Source organism: Vigna umbellata, chromosome 4 (assembly GCF_029865625.1).
Source record: "Vigna umbellata cultivar VRB3 chromosome 4, Vumbellata_1.0, whole genome shotgun sequence".
NCBI lineage: Eukaryota > Viridiplantae > Streptophyta > Magnoliopsida > Fabales > Fabaceae > Vigna > Vigna umbellata.
Window position 1 is genome coordinate 61937674 of NC_142168.1, and position 13837 is coordinate 61951510.

A 13837-nucleotide genomic window follows, 5' to 3' on the forward strand; every position below is an offset into this window, starting at 1 on the left:
TTTTGAGGGTGCAGGGAGATATTCCTACTGTGTAGAAAGAAAATCACAACTTGGGAGCCCATGGCGCAATTCGGGCCTTGGAAACCCTTCTCTTTTGTTAAGAAAACCAGAAACAAAAGTACGCCTGAAATTAACGACCAATAAAGAAGCCAAAAATTGTTAATTTTAAAAAAGGACAAATCAACTAAAATACTTTCAATCTCTTTGTTTTGTCGAAGAGCCACCCAAAACAAACCATATTGAAAACACAAACATGGTAAAAATGTCATAGGCCAAAATCTGATTACTTTGGGTGGGTGAGATACAAAGGAAAGGTTGTTCTCCACAGGAGATGAAAGCTCAGATAGAACTTCCATCGCTACAGGTGGAAGCTCACAATAAACATATCGTTCAAACCTAATCTCAAACTCAACTGGAACCTTCTCTGCCAAAATTTAATTTCCACCAAATCAATGTTTGATAAGAGAACAACCAGCCTCTGCAACCATAACAGAAAATAACATTGAAGAAAAAGAAGTACAGCCTATATCTCCAACTGAAGATATAAAGCAATTCACATCAAAAGCTGTTGCTGACAACCAAATGTTCAATCTTTCCACATATCTGCAAACTCATCAGGCTCCAGAGGATTAGACATCTCATGCATTTTCCTCCTTGTCTTTGCTTTGACCTTCTTAGCAAACTTTCCAGACTTCTTCTTTTTCTCCAAAGCCCGAACCTCTCACAACCAACCAATGACAGATATAATTATTAGTAGAAAGCTAGAGAAATTCAAAGCATACATTAAAAATATATTGATTGGTACCTGATTTGGAGATACATAAAATGGATTCTCATATAATGTCGGGCCTCCAAAACTGCCACCAAATATTTTAATTGGATTCAAGCAGAACCGTGGACAGACCTAAACAAATAGTTTGCTCATAGGTTAAATGAATGTTAGAAATTGAAAGATCAAAAGATACATGAAGAACCAGTTTTCAGACCTCAATCAATGTCATTTTATCAAGGCCTCCCCTTGGTAATTTGTCTGATTCATTATGATGAGTAGAAATCTGCAAGGGAATAAAGATGTAACATTCCTCAGTAGGCATTAGCAACAGGTAGAAAATACTACAATATTGTCTCATGGAAAAATCAATATTATATAGTTGGAGAAAATGAAACCATATAATGTTCGAATTAAATAGGAGTATTGTGAACAACTAATAGTAACAATTGTCCTCTAATGACCATGTCATGAGTATAACACAAATGACTCAATCTAACGGTATATTGTCTAACAAAAACAAAGTATAACATCTATCGCAGGCATGCATAGGTCAAACCAAAATCCACACTTGATTCGATCTTCACTGATCTGGTAAGACTAACCATAATTAAATGAATAAAGATGATCAATAAAATAAAACATTACATGCATCATAGTTTAACCTTTGAGCTTACAAAACAATACCATAGCGGAACATATTAATGTATTTACAAATAAAATGTTTTACATCGGTAGTAGATAAAATTTAAACTCATTATAATGGTCAAATATCCTCTATCTTCAAAATTCCTGTGGTTAACCATTCTTTATATATTATCTAAGTCTTGTCAAAAACTAAAACTTCAAATTGAAATGTATAGATAAGTTGATAATTGAGTAATGTTTATAAGAAAGTAAAGGAGTAAAGGTTAAAAATGCTCGACGCAAACTTCACTTCAATCATTAACATGTGGCTAAAAAGAGCAATAAACATGTTTATAATAACAATGCATACACTTAATTTGTATAGAAATAGGCAGAAAAGATGCCCCTAACAATAATCTCCAGGATTTTTTAACCTTTATCTTAATGCAAAAATAGTCTATGGTAATTCCGGAATACAGACACAAACCTGGTAATTCCGAAACCATATATGGTCATCAGCTATTGAGAAAACAAAAACATGATCATGGAAGGGCTTCGCCTTTCTATGGTCCTTTGGTACTTCAAATATCTAAACAAAAGGAAAGAAATAGTATATTAGAAATTATCAAATACAGTAAACAAACAACAATATCAGAAATAGAGAGAACTGCACACAGAAAATATACATTAAACAGATATACGACATAAACTATGTAAAATAGATGGGCATAACAATAACATCAATTGAATTTTCATTGATCAGACATAATAAATTTAGAAAAAAATCGTAGGAAGATATATGACGACAAAAATGTAAGATTCCAATTAAATTGGTAGAAAGCACATGAAGCTGTTCTTAATTTGGCCGGAAATTCATGGTGTACAACATCACGAATCATAAAAATAAGATGAAATCATCAAGCTAACCTTTACCTTATATACGAAAGTGCACATATTAGAGTTATCAACATAAGTTTACAGAAATCCATCTTTCCTCGGATGGAACTAGATGGACAAAAACGAAAAAACTTGCAACAAAAAAAACCAACAACACACCTGTAACAACATCTCCTTTAATAGTTTCCAATGTGCATCTTTTTCAAAATTTGCAGAAAACGTCAAAAGTGGACGAGAACCTTTTAGGTGATTTCCCGTTAGCTTCAACTCCTCCATTGTATGAACTGAAAAAACAGTGGAGGAAAAAGGAAAATCACTAAAAGTGTATAAAAAATGGTCGAGATAGAGAAAGAAACACAAAAGACATAGTTCACTGGGAAGAATGACCAGTGATGCCTAGAGTATACAGACATCAGAACTCTAAATAATCAGAGCAAGCAAACTAGTGTTATATTAAGATTACAATGATTGAATCGGAATATACCTGCACTGACTAAAAATTTTACAGATGGGCCACTAGGGCATTTGGCCATCCAGAGATAAAGATCTTTTGCTTTCCTGCACTGAAATTGATACATAAAAAATGAGAGAAGACACTAATAGAATATAACAAGTTGACCAGACTCAAACTCACGACCGCATCTCATTGAAATAGCATCAACAGTTGTGACCAACAAAGAATTCCTCTACCCATTAGCATGCTTCAGGTTTTCCAAATAGCGCAAAAAAAATGCAAATACTAGTCTAGAGAACAACACAACATATCAATCCTAAATTGAAGTAACACGACACTGAAAAAACCTTGTGGCATATAAATAAAATACCTCAAAAAATAAACATGAAGAACAACTTTTGAGCTCAACAAGCTCATTAAGGGTGGCGCCTTTAGTTTCTTTTGATTCAATCTTGTTATCCTTCTTGCAATGCGGCAAAAGTGACACCAAATTCAACATCAAATGTCGGTACCTACAAATTAATGGAAAACAATCACTCCACCCATGAATACCATAACAATATCCAAACTCGAAAAAGCAACAAAAACTGTAACTAAAAGTTATGGGGTGTATATTAGGTTGTACCTGTAACTGATACGCCTAGAGCAAGTGAGCAAAACCTTCTCTTTGTTCCTAAATATTGGTGAAGCAACGTTATTGTCTTCTACTTCATCAGTGACTTGACTCTTATCCTTCCAACCCAAAAGGGTCCTCACCGGTCTCTCTGAAGCAGCATCTTCCTTTTTAGGATGTGCAACAACTTGACCACTCTCACTGCGCTTTCTCTTCTTCACCATTTTCTTCTTCAAAATCTGCAAAAACCAAGAACGACAATCACAAAAACAAAACAAAACAAAAAATTGCCAACGACCCTTTAGCAAGGTACGCACCTTGGGTGGGAAGAGATGATAGAAAAACTGGAATGGGATTTCGCCGGTGGTGGCGACAAATGAATAAACGAATGAGTTGCAGCAATGGGGGCAAAAGATTTTTCTACTTAGCAAAGGGACTACGCTTAAATTGGGCCTTTATTCCCGATGGGCCTTACGGAAAGCCCACATATATGACTTTTAGGGTGTTGCTGCCTCCACCACTACACCATGTTCCTCCGCTTGTCCTTAGGTTAAAACTTTTTTACTTTTTATCATTTAGGATTATTTTAATTAATTTGAAAACCCTATTTTTTCTCCGCGCGCCCCCCACCCATCTCTAACACGGATTCCTCTCTTCTCCCTTTTCGTTTCACTTCATCTCAGTTTCTTCTTCCTTTCCTTTCTTTTTCCTTTTCTCACTCATTTGTTTGGTTTGTTTTTTTCTTCATCCAGGTTGGTTTTCTTCACTGGTTTTCTTCAGCATTCTTTTGTAGCCTTGTTTGGTAGTTTAATTTATGGTGTATTATTACTTTTTGGCTTTGAATGTGTGCTATTTTGTGTTCTTGTCCACTGTCTTTTTGTTGATTGTATTGTTGGTCGCCTGAACAGAGCCAAAACGGTAGATCAATTCTGAAATTTCTTTTTTGAAAGACAGTTAGCACACCCCTGTTCCGGATCAAAATTTTCGGAAGCCTGTGATGAGGTGCAGGTAGAAATTTGATGGAATGCACGAAGAAACACCCATCACCATGCATTTTTATCCCCATTTGTGTGCGTGTCTTGTTTGAGAACGTTTCGACGCATCTATAGCACCGGAGAGAAGGATTTGTGGCAGAGCATCGTTCACGGCGGCTGGGTAAGAATTTTTTTTTGTGCATGAAGAAAAGCCCAAAAGGGTGTTGGTTAATGCGTTCACGAGGCTCTAATAGGGAGAGTCTAATTTTTGTTCACTGTAGAAGCGACACCTTCAAGTGTTCGTTAAAATGCCAGAGAAAAACTCTTATGTACACAGTCAATTCCTCACCCCACGAAGGTCACCCAGGTTCCTCCCCCAACTAAACCACACCACCCTCAACCCCAAATCTGCCGCCGTTTTCGTAAATAAATGCAATGAGTTGGGTTGAGAATATCATCATTTAAAATTTAAAGTTTAAAATTTAAAATGATGATATTTAACAAAGAAAAAAAAACATAAATATGGGAAGTGTGAGGTCTCTGTATGATGGATCCTGGGTCCTGCGTAATTTAGGGTTTGTGCCGGTGTGACTTTATTTCACTACTTTTTTTAGTTTCACCACGACAACGAAGATAGAACCAAATAGATCCCCAAGTGGAAGAGTAAGAAGCAAATTGACACATTCTCTTATGGATGATGCTTTTTACTCTTCCACTTGGAGTTCTATTTGGTTCTATCTTCGTTGTCGTGCTGAAACTAATAAAAGTAGTGAAATAAAGTCACACCGCCACAAACCCTAAATTACGCAGGACCCAGGATCCATCATACAGAGACCTCACACTTCCCATATTTATGTTTTTTTTCTTTGTTAAATATCATCATTTTAAATTTTAAATTTTAAACTTTAAATTTTAAATTTTAAACTTTAAATTTTAAATGATGATATTTTCAACCCAACTCATTGGATTTATTTACGAAAACGATAGCAGATTTGGGGTTGAGAGTGGTGTGGTTTAGTTGGGGGAGGAACCTGGGTGACCTTCGCGGGGTGAGGAATTGACTGTGTACATAAGAGTTTTTCTCTGGCATTTTAACGAACACTTGAAGGTGTCGCTTCTACAGTGAACAAAAATTAAACTCTCCCTATTAGAATTCAAACTCGAATTGAGAGCCTCGTGAACGCATTAACCAACACCCTTTTGGGCTTTTCTTCATGCACAAAAAAAAATTCTTACTCGGCCGCTGTGAACGATGCTTTGTCACAAATCCTTCTCTCCGGTGCTATAGATGTGTCGGAACGTTCTCAAACAAGACACGCACACGAATGGGGATAAAATGCTCTGCCACAAATCCTTCTCTCTGGTGCTACAGATGCGTCGGAACGTTCTCAAACAAGACACGCACACAAATGGGGATAAAAATGCATGGTGATGGGTGTTTCTTCGTGCATCCCATCAAATTTCTACCTCCACCTCATCACAGGGTTTCGAAAATTTTGATCCGGAGCAGGGGTGTGTTAATTGTCTTTCGAAAAAGAAATTTCAGAATTGATCTACCGTTTTTGCTCTGTTCAGGCGACCAACAATACAATCAGCAGAAAGACAGTGGACAAGAACGACAACATAGCACAGATCCAAAGCCAAAAAGTAATAATACACCATAAATTAAACTACCAAACAAGGCTACAAAAGAATGCTGAAGAAAACCAGTGAAGAAAACCAACCTGGATGAAGAAAAAAACAAACCAAACAAAATCTGGATCCACGCTCCTTGACGCCCCAAAGATCAACAACAATGGAAGCAATGAAACCCTAAAGGAAAATGAGTAAGAGACAACAGAAGGAAAAAGAAAGGAAAGGACGAAGAAATGAGATGAAGTGAAACGAAAAGGGAGAACAGAGCAATCCGTGTGAGAGATGGGTGGGGTGCGTGGAGCAAAAAATGAGGAGAAATAGGATTTTCAAATTAATTAAAAAAATCCTAAATGATAAAAGTAAAAAAAGTTTTAAGGTAAGGACATAATTGAAATTAAAAGAATTTGGAAAGATGGAAGAAGGATGATGTAGTGGTGGAGGGAGCAACATCCTTTTTCTTCTTGTATACCCAAATTTTACGGTGATGCCAAATACGTCCCTTCTGAATATATAAAATATTAAATTAATTGGATCAAGTCCAGCCACATCCAATTTCTAATTATTATTTTAACTTTTTTATTTTATATGTTTTTAAACATTTTAAAAAACCATTAACTTGTGCTGCGCCGCCTAACCCCGAGATCGCTGGCCGCGCCGTTGCCGCTGACTGTTTCCTGCGTTGCATTATTCAATCATCGCCACCGTCATTGGTGTTGACGAAACCACTTGCCGGAAGCATCGCTCAACCACCGCATTATGTTCTCTGGCGCGACGTGGTTTTCCTTATCTCACCATCCAAAATTTTGAAATCAAAAGCCATATCTCTTCTCTGTGTTTGTGACCTTGGGTTTTAATTTTTTTTTTAAATCATCTCTGATAATGGGTCTGTCATTTTTTGTTTATGGTTTCTTGTTTATTCCGTATCCATGAATCAACAGAGACACAAAAAATTATGACACACAAATTTATCACAATAATGCTAAGAGATCATGCATCAGATTTGCAGAACAGAGGAAATACAACTAACAAAGATTAAGAAAACGCGCATGAACAAATCCAAAAGATAAGAAAATTTGACCAGTGATTTAAACAGTTCAAGCAAAGAGATAAGATTTGGGTAAATAACCTTCGTTGTGTGAAACCAATACAATCCTAATTTTCTTCTTTCTTCAATCCAGTATTCTTCTTTCCTCTAATTCTTTCCAGCTTTCCGAATTCCAGAAACCAATTAGCTCCCTTCCCCGTTTTTCAAATCCAGTCCCCCTCTCCCTTTTTCAAATACCACGCAAGCAGAAAACCCTATTAGGTTTTTACATTGGGCATTTTAGATTTTCCTTATTTTTCTATTTTTTGTTTTTATTTTATTTCTAAATTTTATTATATTAATAATAATTTTATTATATATATATACATATATATTTTTAACATAATTGATATTTTTTCATCTTAATTCATTTATTATTATTATATTTTTTTTTAAAAGTTAAAATCTTTATTGTAAGAACTTAAAAAAAATAGAGTATTAGACTAAATAGGTATACTAAAATAATGAGATTGAGTATTCTATTATAAAATATATAAATAGAATTTTTTAAACTTGTTTTATTATTTTAAGAACACTTCATCTTTTTAAAAGTCTTTATCTTTGTTCTCTCTCACTTCTTTTTAAAATTTCTTACTCCTAAGTTATCTATTCGATGATTAGGAGGTGTCTAGGCGATTCTGGAGTCAAGGGTTACCTAGTTAACCGATCAGTTTTGTGATTAGAGCAAGTAAATTTTATTCTCTCTTTCATGGCATTTTCTTTATTCTTGACCATGTAAGGAGTTTCTGTTGCATGTGTCAATTTGTGTCCTTCAATTTTTGACTCCATTTAGATTCTAAAGTTTCTTTCCAATCACTAATCGGTGATTTGCACATATTTTTAGAAGTTTCTTAAGGTGTAAGTTACAGTTGGGGAAACTATGGAAGTTTTATAAAGATAAAGGATTTGCTTTTAATTGAAGTATGTGGTATAATTTTAATGATATGTGAATTTACAACGAATTAAGAAAGAAAAATAAATAATTTATTGTAAACAAACATGACTAACCTTTGTTTTTCTGCAAGTATGTTTCAAGTGGCGCAATGAGCTCCTCATCTGATATATAGAAAGCATACGTCAACTTCTCTTTCTAAAATGAAAGCATAGATAATTGCTCAATGTTATAAATAATAAACAAAATGTAAAATAGAATTTGAGAAGAATAAAGGGACTTGCTTACATTGTTTTGAAGCTTATTAACAATCTGATTGAGGTGTTGAGGGCCAGCATTCTGAGGTAGGTACATGGGAGAGCCCAAGGGAGTTCCATCTAGGTCTGTCAAAAGACACATCACGTTGTTGATTATCTCCCTCTTCTCCACCATAGTCTCTGTCTCTACCTCCATTTTTCAATCAGGGATTTTCCTTCTCTTATGCTAAGATTCTCTTATGGATGATGCTTCTTACTCTTCCACTTGGGATTCTATTTGGTTCTATCTTCGTTGTCGTGCTGAAACTAATAAAAGTAGTGAAGTAAAGTCACACCGGCACAAACCCTAAAGTAAACAGGACCCAGGACCCATCATACAGAGACCTCAGACTTCCCATATTTATGTTTTTTTTTCTCTGTTAAATATCATCATTTTAAATTTTAAATTTTAAACTTTAAATTTTAAATGATGATATTCTCAACCCAACTCATTGGATTTATTTACGAAAACGGCGGCAGATTTGGGGTTGAGAGTGGTGTGGTTTAGTTGGGGGAGGAACCTGGGTGACCTTCGTGGGGTGAGGAATTGACTGTGTACATAAGAGTTTTTCTCTGACATTTTAACGAACACTTGAAGGTGTCGCTTCTACAGTGAACAAAAATTAGACTCTCCCTATTAGAGCCTCGTGAACGCATTAACCAACACCCTTTTGGGCTTCTCTTCATGCACAAAAAAAAAATTCTTACCCAGCCGCCGTGAACGATGCTCTGCCACAAATCCTTCTCTCCGGTGCTATAGATGCGTGGGAACGTTCTCAAACAAGACACGCACACGAATGGGGATAAAAATGCATGGTGATGGATGTTTCTTCGTGCATCCCATCAAATTTCTACCTGCACCTCATCACAGGCTTCCGAAAATTTTGATCCGGTGTAGGGGTGTGTTAACTGTCTTTCGAAAAAGAAATTTCAGAATTGATCTACTGTGTTGCGAAAAGTAAAATCCAGTTTTATGGAATTAAGGGACAGCCTAGCCTGCCATTTTTTTTAAAATTTTTTAATTATTTTTAAACTTTCTAATTATTTTTAAAATTCGTTTATCCATATTTAAAGCATATTTAATTATATAATTTTTTTAAAATTTTTAATTAATGTTTTCAATCAAATAAATTAAAATAATATTATATTTACATATCATATTATTCTATTATAAATAAAAAATAAGTTTTAATTTATAATGATAATGGTTTAAACTACAACACTAATATATATTTATATTCTTAAAATAATATAACATAAAAATATTAACTTTTAATTTATTTTATATTTTAATTTAAAAAAAAACGGGTTAGTAGAACAATCCACCGCTAATTTGACGGGGACCATGTAAGATTTTGCCGAATTGAAGTCACATATCTAAAGGGTTCTTTCTTTTCAACATTTTAACCATTTAAACCATCTAAAACTAGAAGTTTGAATCTCTGAAGATACCTCACCCACCATTCTTCTACGATTTGGTTAAAGGAGGGGTGTAATGGTTCAATGAGGACATCCACACACAGCACTTGGTCGTGTTGTACTTCCAAGCCTTTCACATCTCTTTTTCATGTTTGCATGGATGTTTTAATTTCACTAAATAGAAGTCTGAACACAGCTTTACAAAATAAGAACTAAATTTTAACCGTTACATCTCAATTTAAAATACTCCATTCAAACACTACAAAAGTGACAAGGTGAACAAAAATGACAGTTTAACCAAAAATGGCCATTGTTGTTAGAAGAAAATGCCTCCTGCATCGCATCGCTTGTGTTTGTGACCTTGGGTTTTAATTTTTTTTTAAATCATCTCTGATAATAGGTCTGCCATTTTTTGTTTATGGTTTCTTGTTTATTCCGTATCCATGAATCAACAGAGACACAAAAAATTATGACACACAAATTTATCACAATAATGCTAAGTGTAAGACCTTGGAAAATGAACACCATTAATCACCTGTCACATCCCTTTTAATTACTCCCAAAACCCCTCTGCAGTGCATTAAAAACGCACTTCCATACTCTCTGCATTCTCGCCAAGTGTCGCGATGGAATGTTCTGAAGTCAGTTAATGGAGTGCAGGTGTCAGCAGAAGAATGCACGACCGTTTGGACGTGGGGCAAACAAAATTAATCTTCTGAAAAATCTGCCACACTTTTCTGCGTGCACCTTCACCTTCCAAACTCTTATCTCCATTTTTCTCCTCCTTCTCTCTAGAAAACCTTTCCCTTCTTTCTACTACCACTCACTCTTCTTTGCTCCGATCACTGTTCAGGCACCGTAGAAGGATTCCAGTCGTCCTGAGCTTTCACCTGAATCGAACACTTTAGAGTTCTGAAACCGGTAAGTTCATTTTCCTTCAACTGTTCGTTTTGGTGAACATGCACACCCAACTCTGGGTGCATGAGTTCTTAAGTTAAATACTGAACCCCTTTTTCATCTGTCGTTGATGTTGGTTCGAATGGTAGTGAGCGTTGAGGGTAGCAGGGATTTTTAGTTCACAAGTCAAATTGCAAACTGTAGGACGTCCGTTCACGTTAGAGGTAAGGAAAGCTTATTAATTTAATTCGTATGCTGATTGTATGATTTCTGAAAATGAATGTATGTTGTTGAACGAGTGAGTATATGTATTCAGTATGAGTATGATGCATGATAGTTGATGAGTATGAAGTATATGAATGTGAAAATGAGTTATAAATCTGAGGTATGAATTATTGATATGGATGTTATAAAGTCTGAAAATTTATAATTGGTGTAAAGTATAAAGTATAAACTGGTATATGGAAAACTTAAGTTGAAAATAGTTATAAATCTGAATATGAACTTATTACTATGATTATGTATGTTCGTTATCGAACGGTCCTCTACCGTTCGGTTTTCAAGTAAACTGGTTAAAAGGGAATTCTTTCATTTGGAAGGAATTCTGATCGAGAACGAGCGTTCTCATGTGGAAATAATATCTTGAAGCGTTCGACTCAGAATAGTCATACCAAATATTCGAAATAAAGTAATATATATATATATATATATATATATATGTACCTTGTAATTTAAAGATTTGTAACGCTCGGTCTTATACTTAGCGTTCGTAACAAGTAGCGCTCGGTCTTACACTAAGCGTATGTCCTATGTAGTGCTCGGTCTTATACCGGACGCTCGTATTTGTCTTTAACCATCAAACGTGTGGAAATAGCGTACGTTCAAACTTCAGTAAAATTCCTCTTATCGTATTCGGTCATTGACTGGCAGTCAGTCTCAAAAATAGAATTATTCTCGTTATGGTTCTGAAATGGTCTTGAGGTGGTTTTATCCATTGGATCCGGCCTAGAGTCCTGTACTTAAATTATTTTTGAGTATTGATAAAATCTTCCGAGAGTCAGTTCATTCAACTGATTTCAATGGTAAGTAACGTTCGCCAAAAGTGATGTTTATTTGTAGTCAAATTTATTCGGTTATGGAACGAAGGTTATCGTTCTCTTTTCTCTCGTTCGTCCTCATTATGAAGAGGACTGAACGTTCGTTATTTTATGAACTTGGATTGGAAGATGAAAATGAAAATAAAGGGAAATATTATAAATAATGAACAGTATATGAGATGAATAAGTGATGGTGGATTTTGAACGAGCGTTCCAAGGAGGAACGACTCTATGATTTGAATATGGAAAGTTGTGTAGTATGAACGTGGTAAAGCTACTGATGGCAGTTCATCCTGATGTTCCGTGAGTGCTCGTCCTCACGTAGAGGAGAGTAGGTCATGTGTGGGAACGGCAGGAGGTCCTAGTCCTTAGGAGTACTTTGGACTGATAGGGCTAACCTCGGGTGGCAGTTGTTGAGTGTTTCCCAGTTATCACATCACTCGGGTGCACGAACGCTTGTAGATACATGGATTCATACAGTCCGGACGGTCTGTCTTATGAGAGTTTTGGATGGTTATTTCTATGTTGATATATTATTGTATTGTTGGTATGTTTAAATTGGATGTTGATACATTGAATTAAATTATATAAGCTTACCCTGTGTTATTTCCTTGTGTTGTTTTGTATCTGTACGTCTGTCCTGTCAATGCAATGATCATCCGTGTGGATGTGAGCAGAAGGAGACACTCTTTTGGAAGAAGTGGTGGAAGAAGAGAATCTTGTGGACGTCGAAGTGAAAGCCGAGACTTAGATCGTCCAGTAGAATTAGGCGTCCTTAGAATTTTATGACGTTCGGTTATTGGTTTTGTAAAACCGTTCGTCCTGAACCTTTGTTTCTTCTGTTTTATCTTATTAACTCTGTATTTAATGACGTTCGGCTTTTGATAGCTGACTTTATATAAGACTGCACTGATTAATTATGTAATGTGATTAATTCTAATTTATGGTTATTACTATATTTTGGGATGTTACACTAAGAAATCATGCATCAGATTTGCAGAACAGAGGAAATACAACTAACAAAGATTAAGAAAACGCGCATGAACAAATCCAAAAGATAAGAAAATTTGACCAGTGATATAAACAGTTCAAGCAAAGAGATAAGATTTGGTAAATAACCTTCGTTGTGTGAAACCAATACAATCCTAATTTTCTTCTTTCTTCAATCCAGTATTCTTCTTCCCTATAATTCTTTCCAGCTTTCCGAATTCTAGAAACCAATTAGCTCCCTTCCCCGTTTTTCAATTCTAGTGCCCCTCTCCCTTTTTCAAATACCACGCAAGCAGAAAACCCTAATTAGGGTTTTACATTGGGCATTTTAGATTTTCCTTATTTTTCTATTTTTTGTTTTTGTTTTGTTTCTAAATTTTATTATATTAGTAACAATTTTTATTATATATATATATATATATATATATATTTTATTATATTAGTAATAAGATTTTTAACATAATTGATATTTTTTCATCTTAATTCATTTATTATTATTATATTTTTTTTAAGTTAAAATCTTTATTATAACATGTAAGACCTCGGAAAATGCACACCCTTAATCACCTGTCACATCCCTTAACTTCTCCCAAAACCCCTCTACAGTGCATTAAAAACACACTTCCATTCTCTATGTTTTCCTGCCAAGTGTCGTGATGGAATGTTCTGAAATCAGTAGTGGAAGACAAGTGTCAGCAAGAGAACGGACGTTGGTTTTTAAACAAAACTGACTTTTCTGAAAACCGTGTCCCTCTCTGCATGCACTCATCTTCTCCAACAATCCTAATCTTTCGAATTCTCCTCCTTCTCTCTAGAACCATTTCATCTTCTCTCTACTACAACTCACTCTACCTTGCTCCGGTCATTGTTCAGGCACCGTAGAAGGATTCCCGGCGTCCTGAGCTTTCGTTTGAACCGAACACTTTAGAGTTCTGAAACCGGTAAGTTTATCCTCCTTCCACTGTTCGTTCTTGTGAACATGCACGCCCAGCTTTGGGTGCTGGAATTCTTTAGTTAAAAACTGAACCCGTTTCCATCTATCTTTGATGTTGATTCATAGAGTAGTAAGCGTTGCGGGTAGAAGGAATTTATAATTTACAAGTCAAGTCGCACACTGTAGGACGTTCGTTCACGTTAGAGGTAAGGGAAGCTTAGTAATTTAATTCGTATGCTGTTGTATGCTTGTTGAAATT

At 35.4% G+C, this 13837-nt stretch overlaps 1 protein-coding gene across 1 annotated transcript; it reads right to left on the bottom strand.

Moving 5' to 3' along the window:
- Nucleotides 1-402: 402 nt before the first annotated feature.
- Nucleotides 403-7231, bottom strand: LOC148200818 (ribosome biogenesis protein BRX1 homolog 1-like). Its single transcript, XM_088111923.1, has 9 exons — nucleotides 7096-7231; nucleotides 3373-3599; nucleotides 3118-3259; nucleotides 2778-2856; nucleotides 2453-2577; nucleotides 1884-1985; nucleotides 987-1055; nucleotides 806-904; nucleotides 403-718 (listed from the first exon to the last, which is right to left on the bottom strand). The coding sequence occupies exons 2-9, from the start codon at nucleotides 3582-3584 to the stop codon at nucleotides 587-589; spliced, it is 960 nt and encodes a 319-aa protein (XP_087968049.1). The 5' UTR covers nucleotides 3585-3599; nucleotides 7096-7231; the 3' UTR covers nucleotides 403-586.
- Between the last annotated feature and the right edge of the window lie 6606 nt (nucleotides 7232-13837).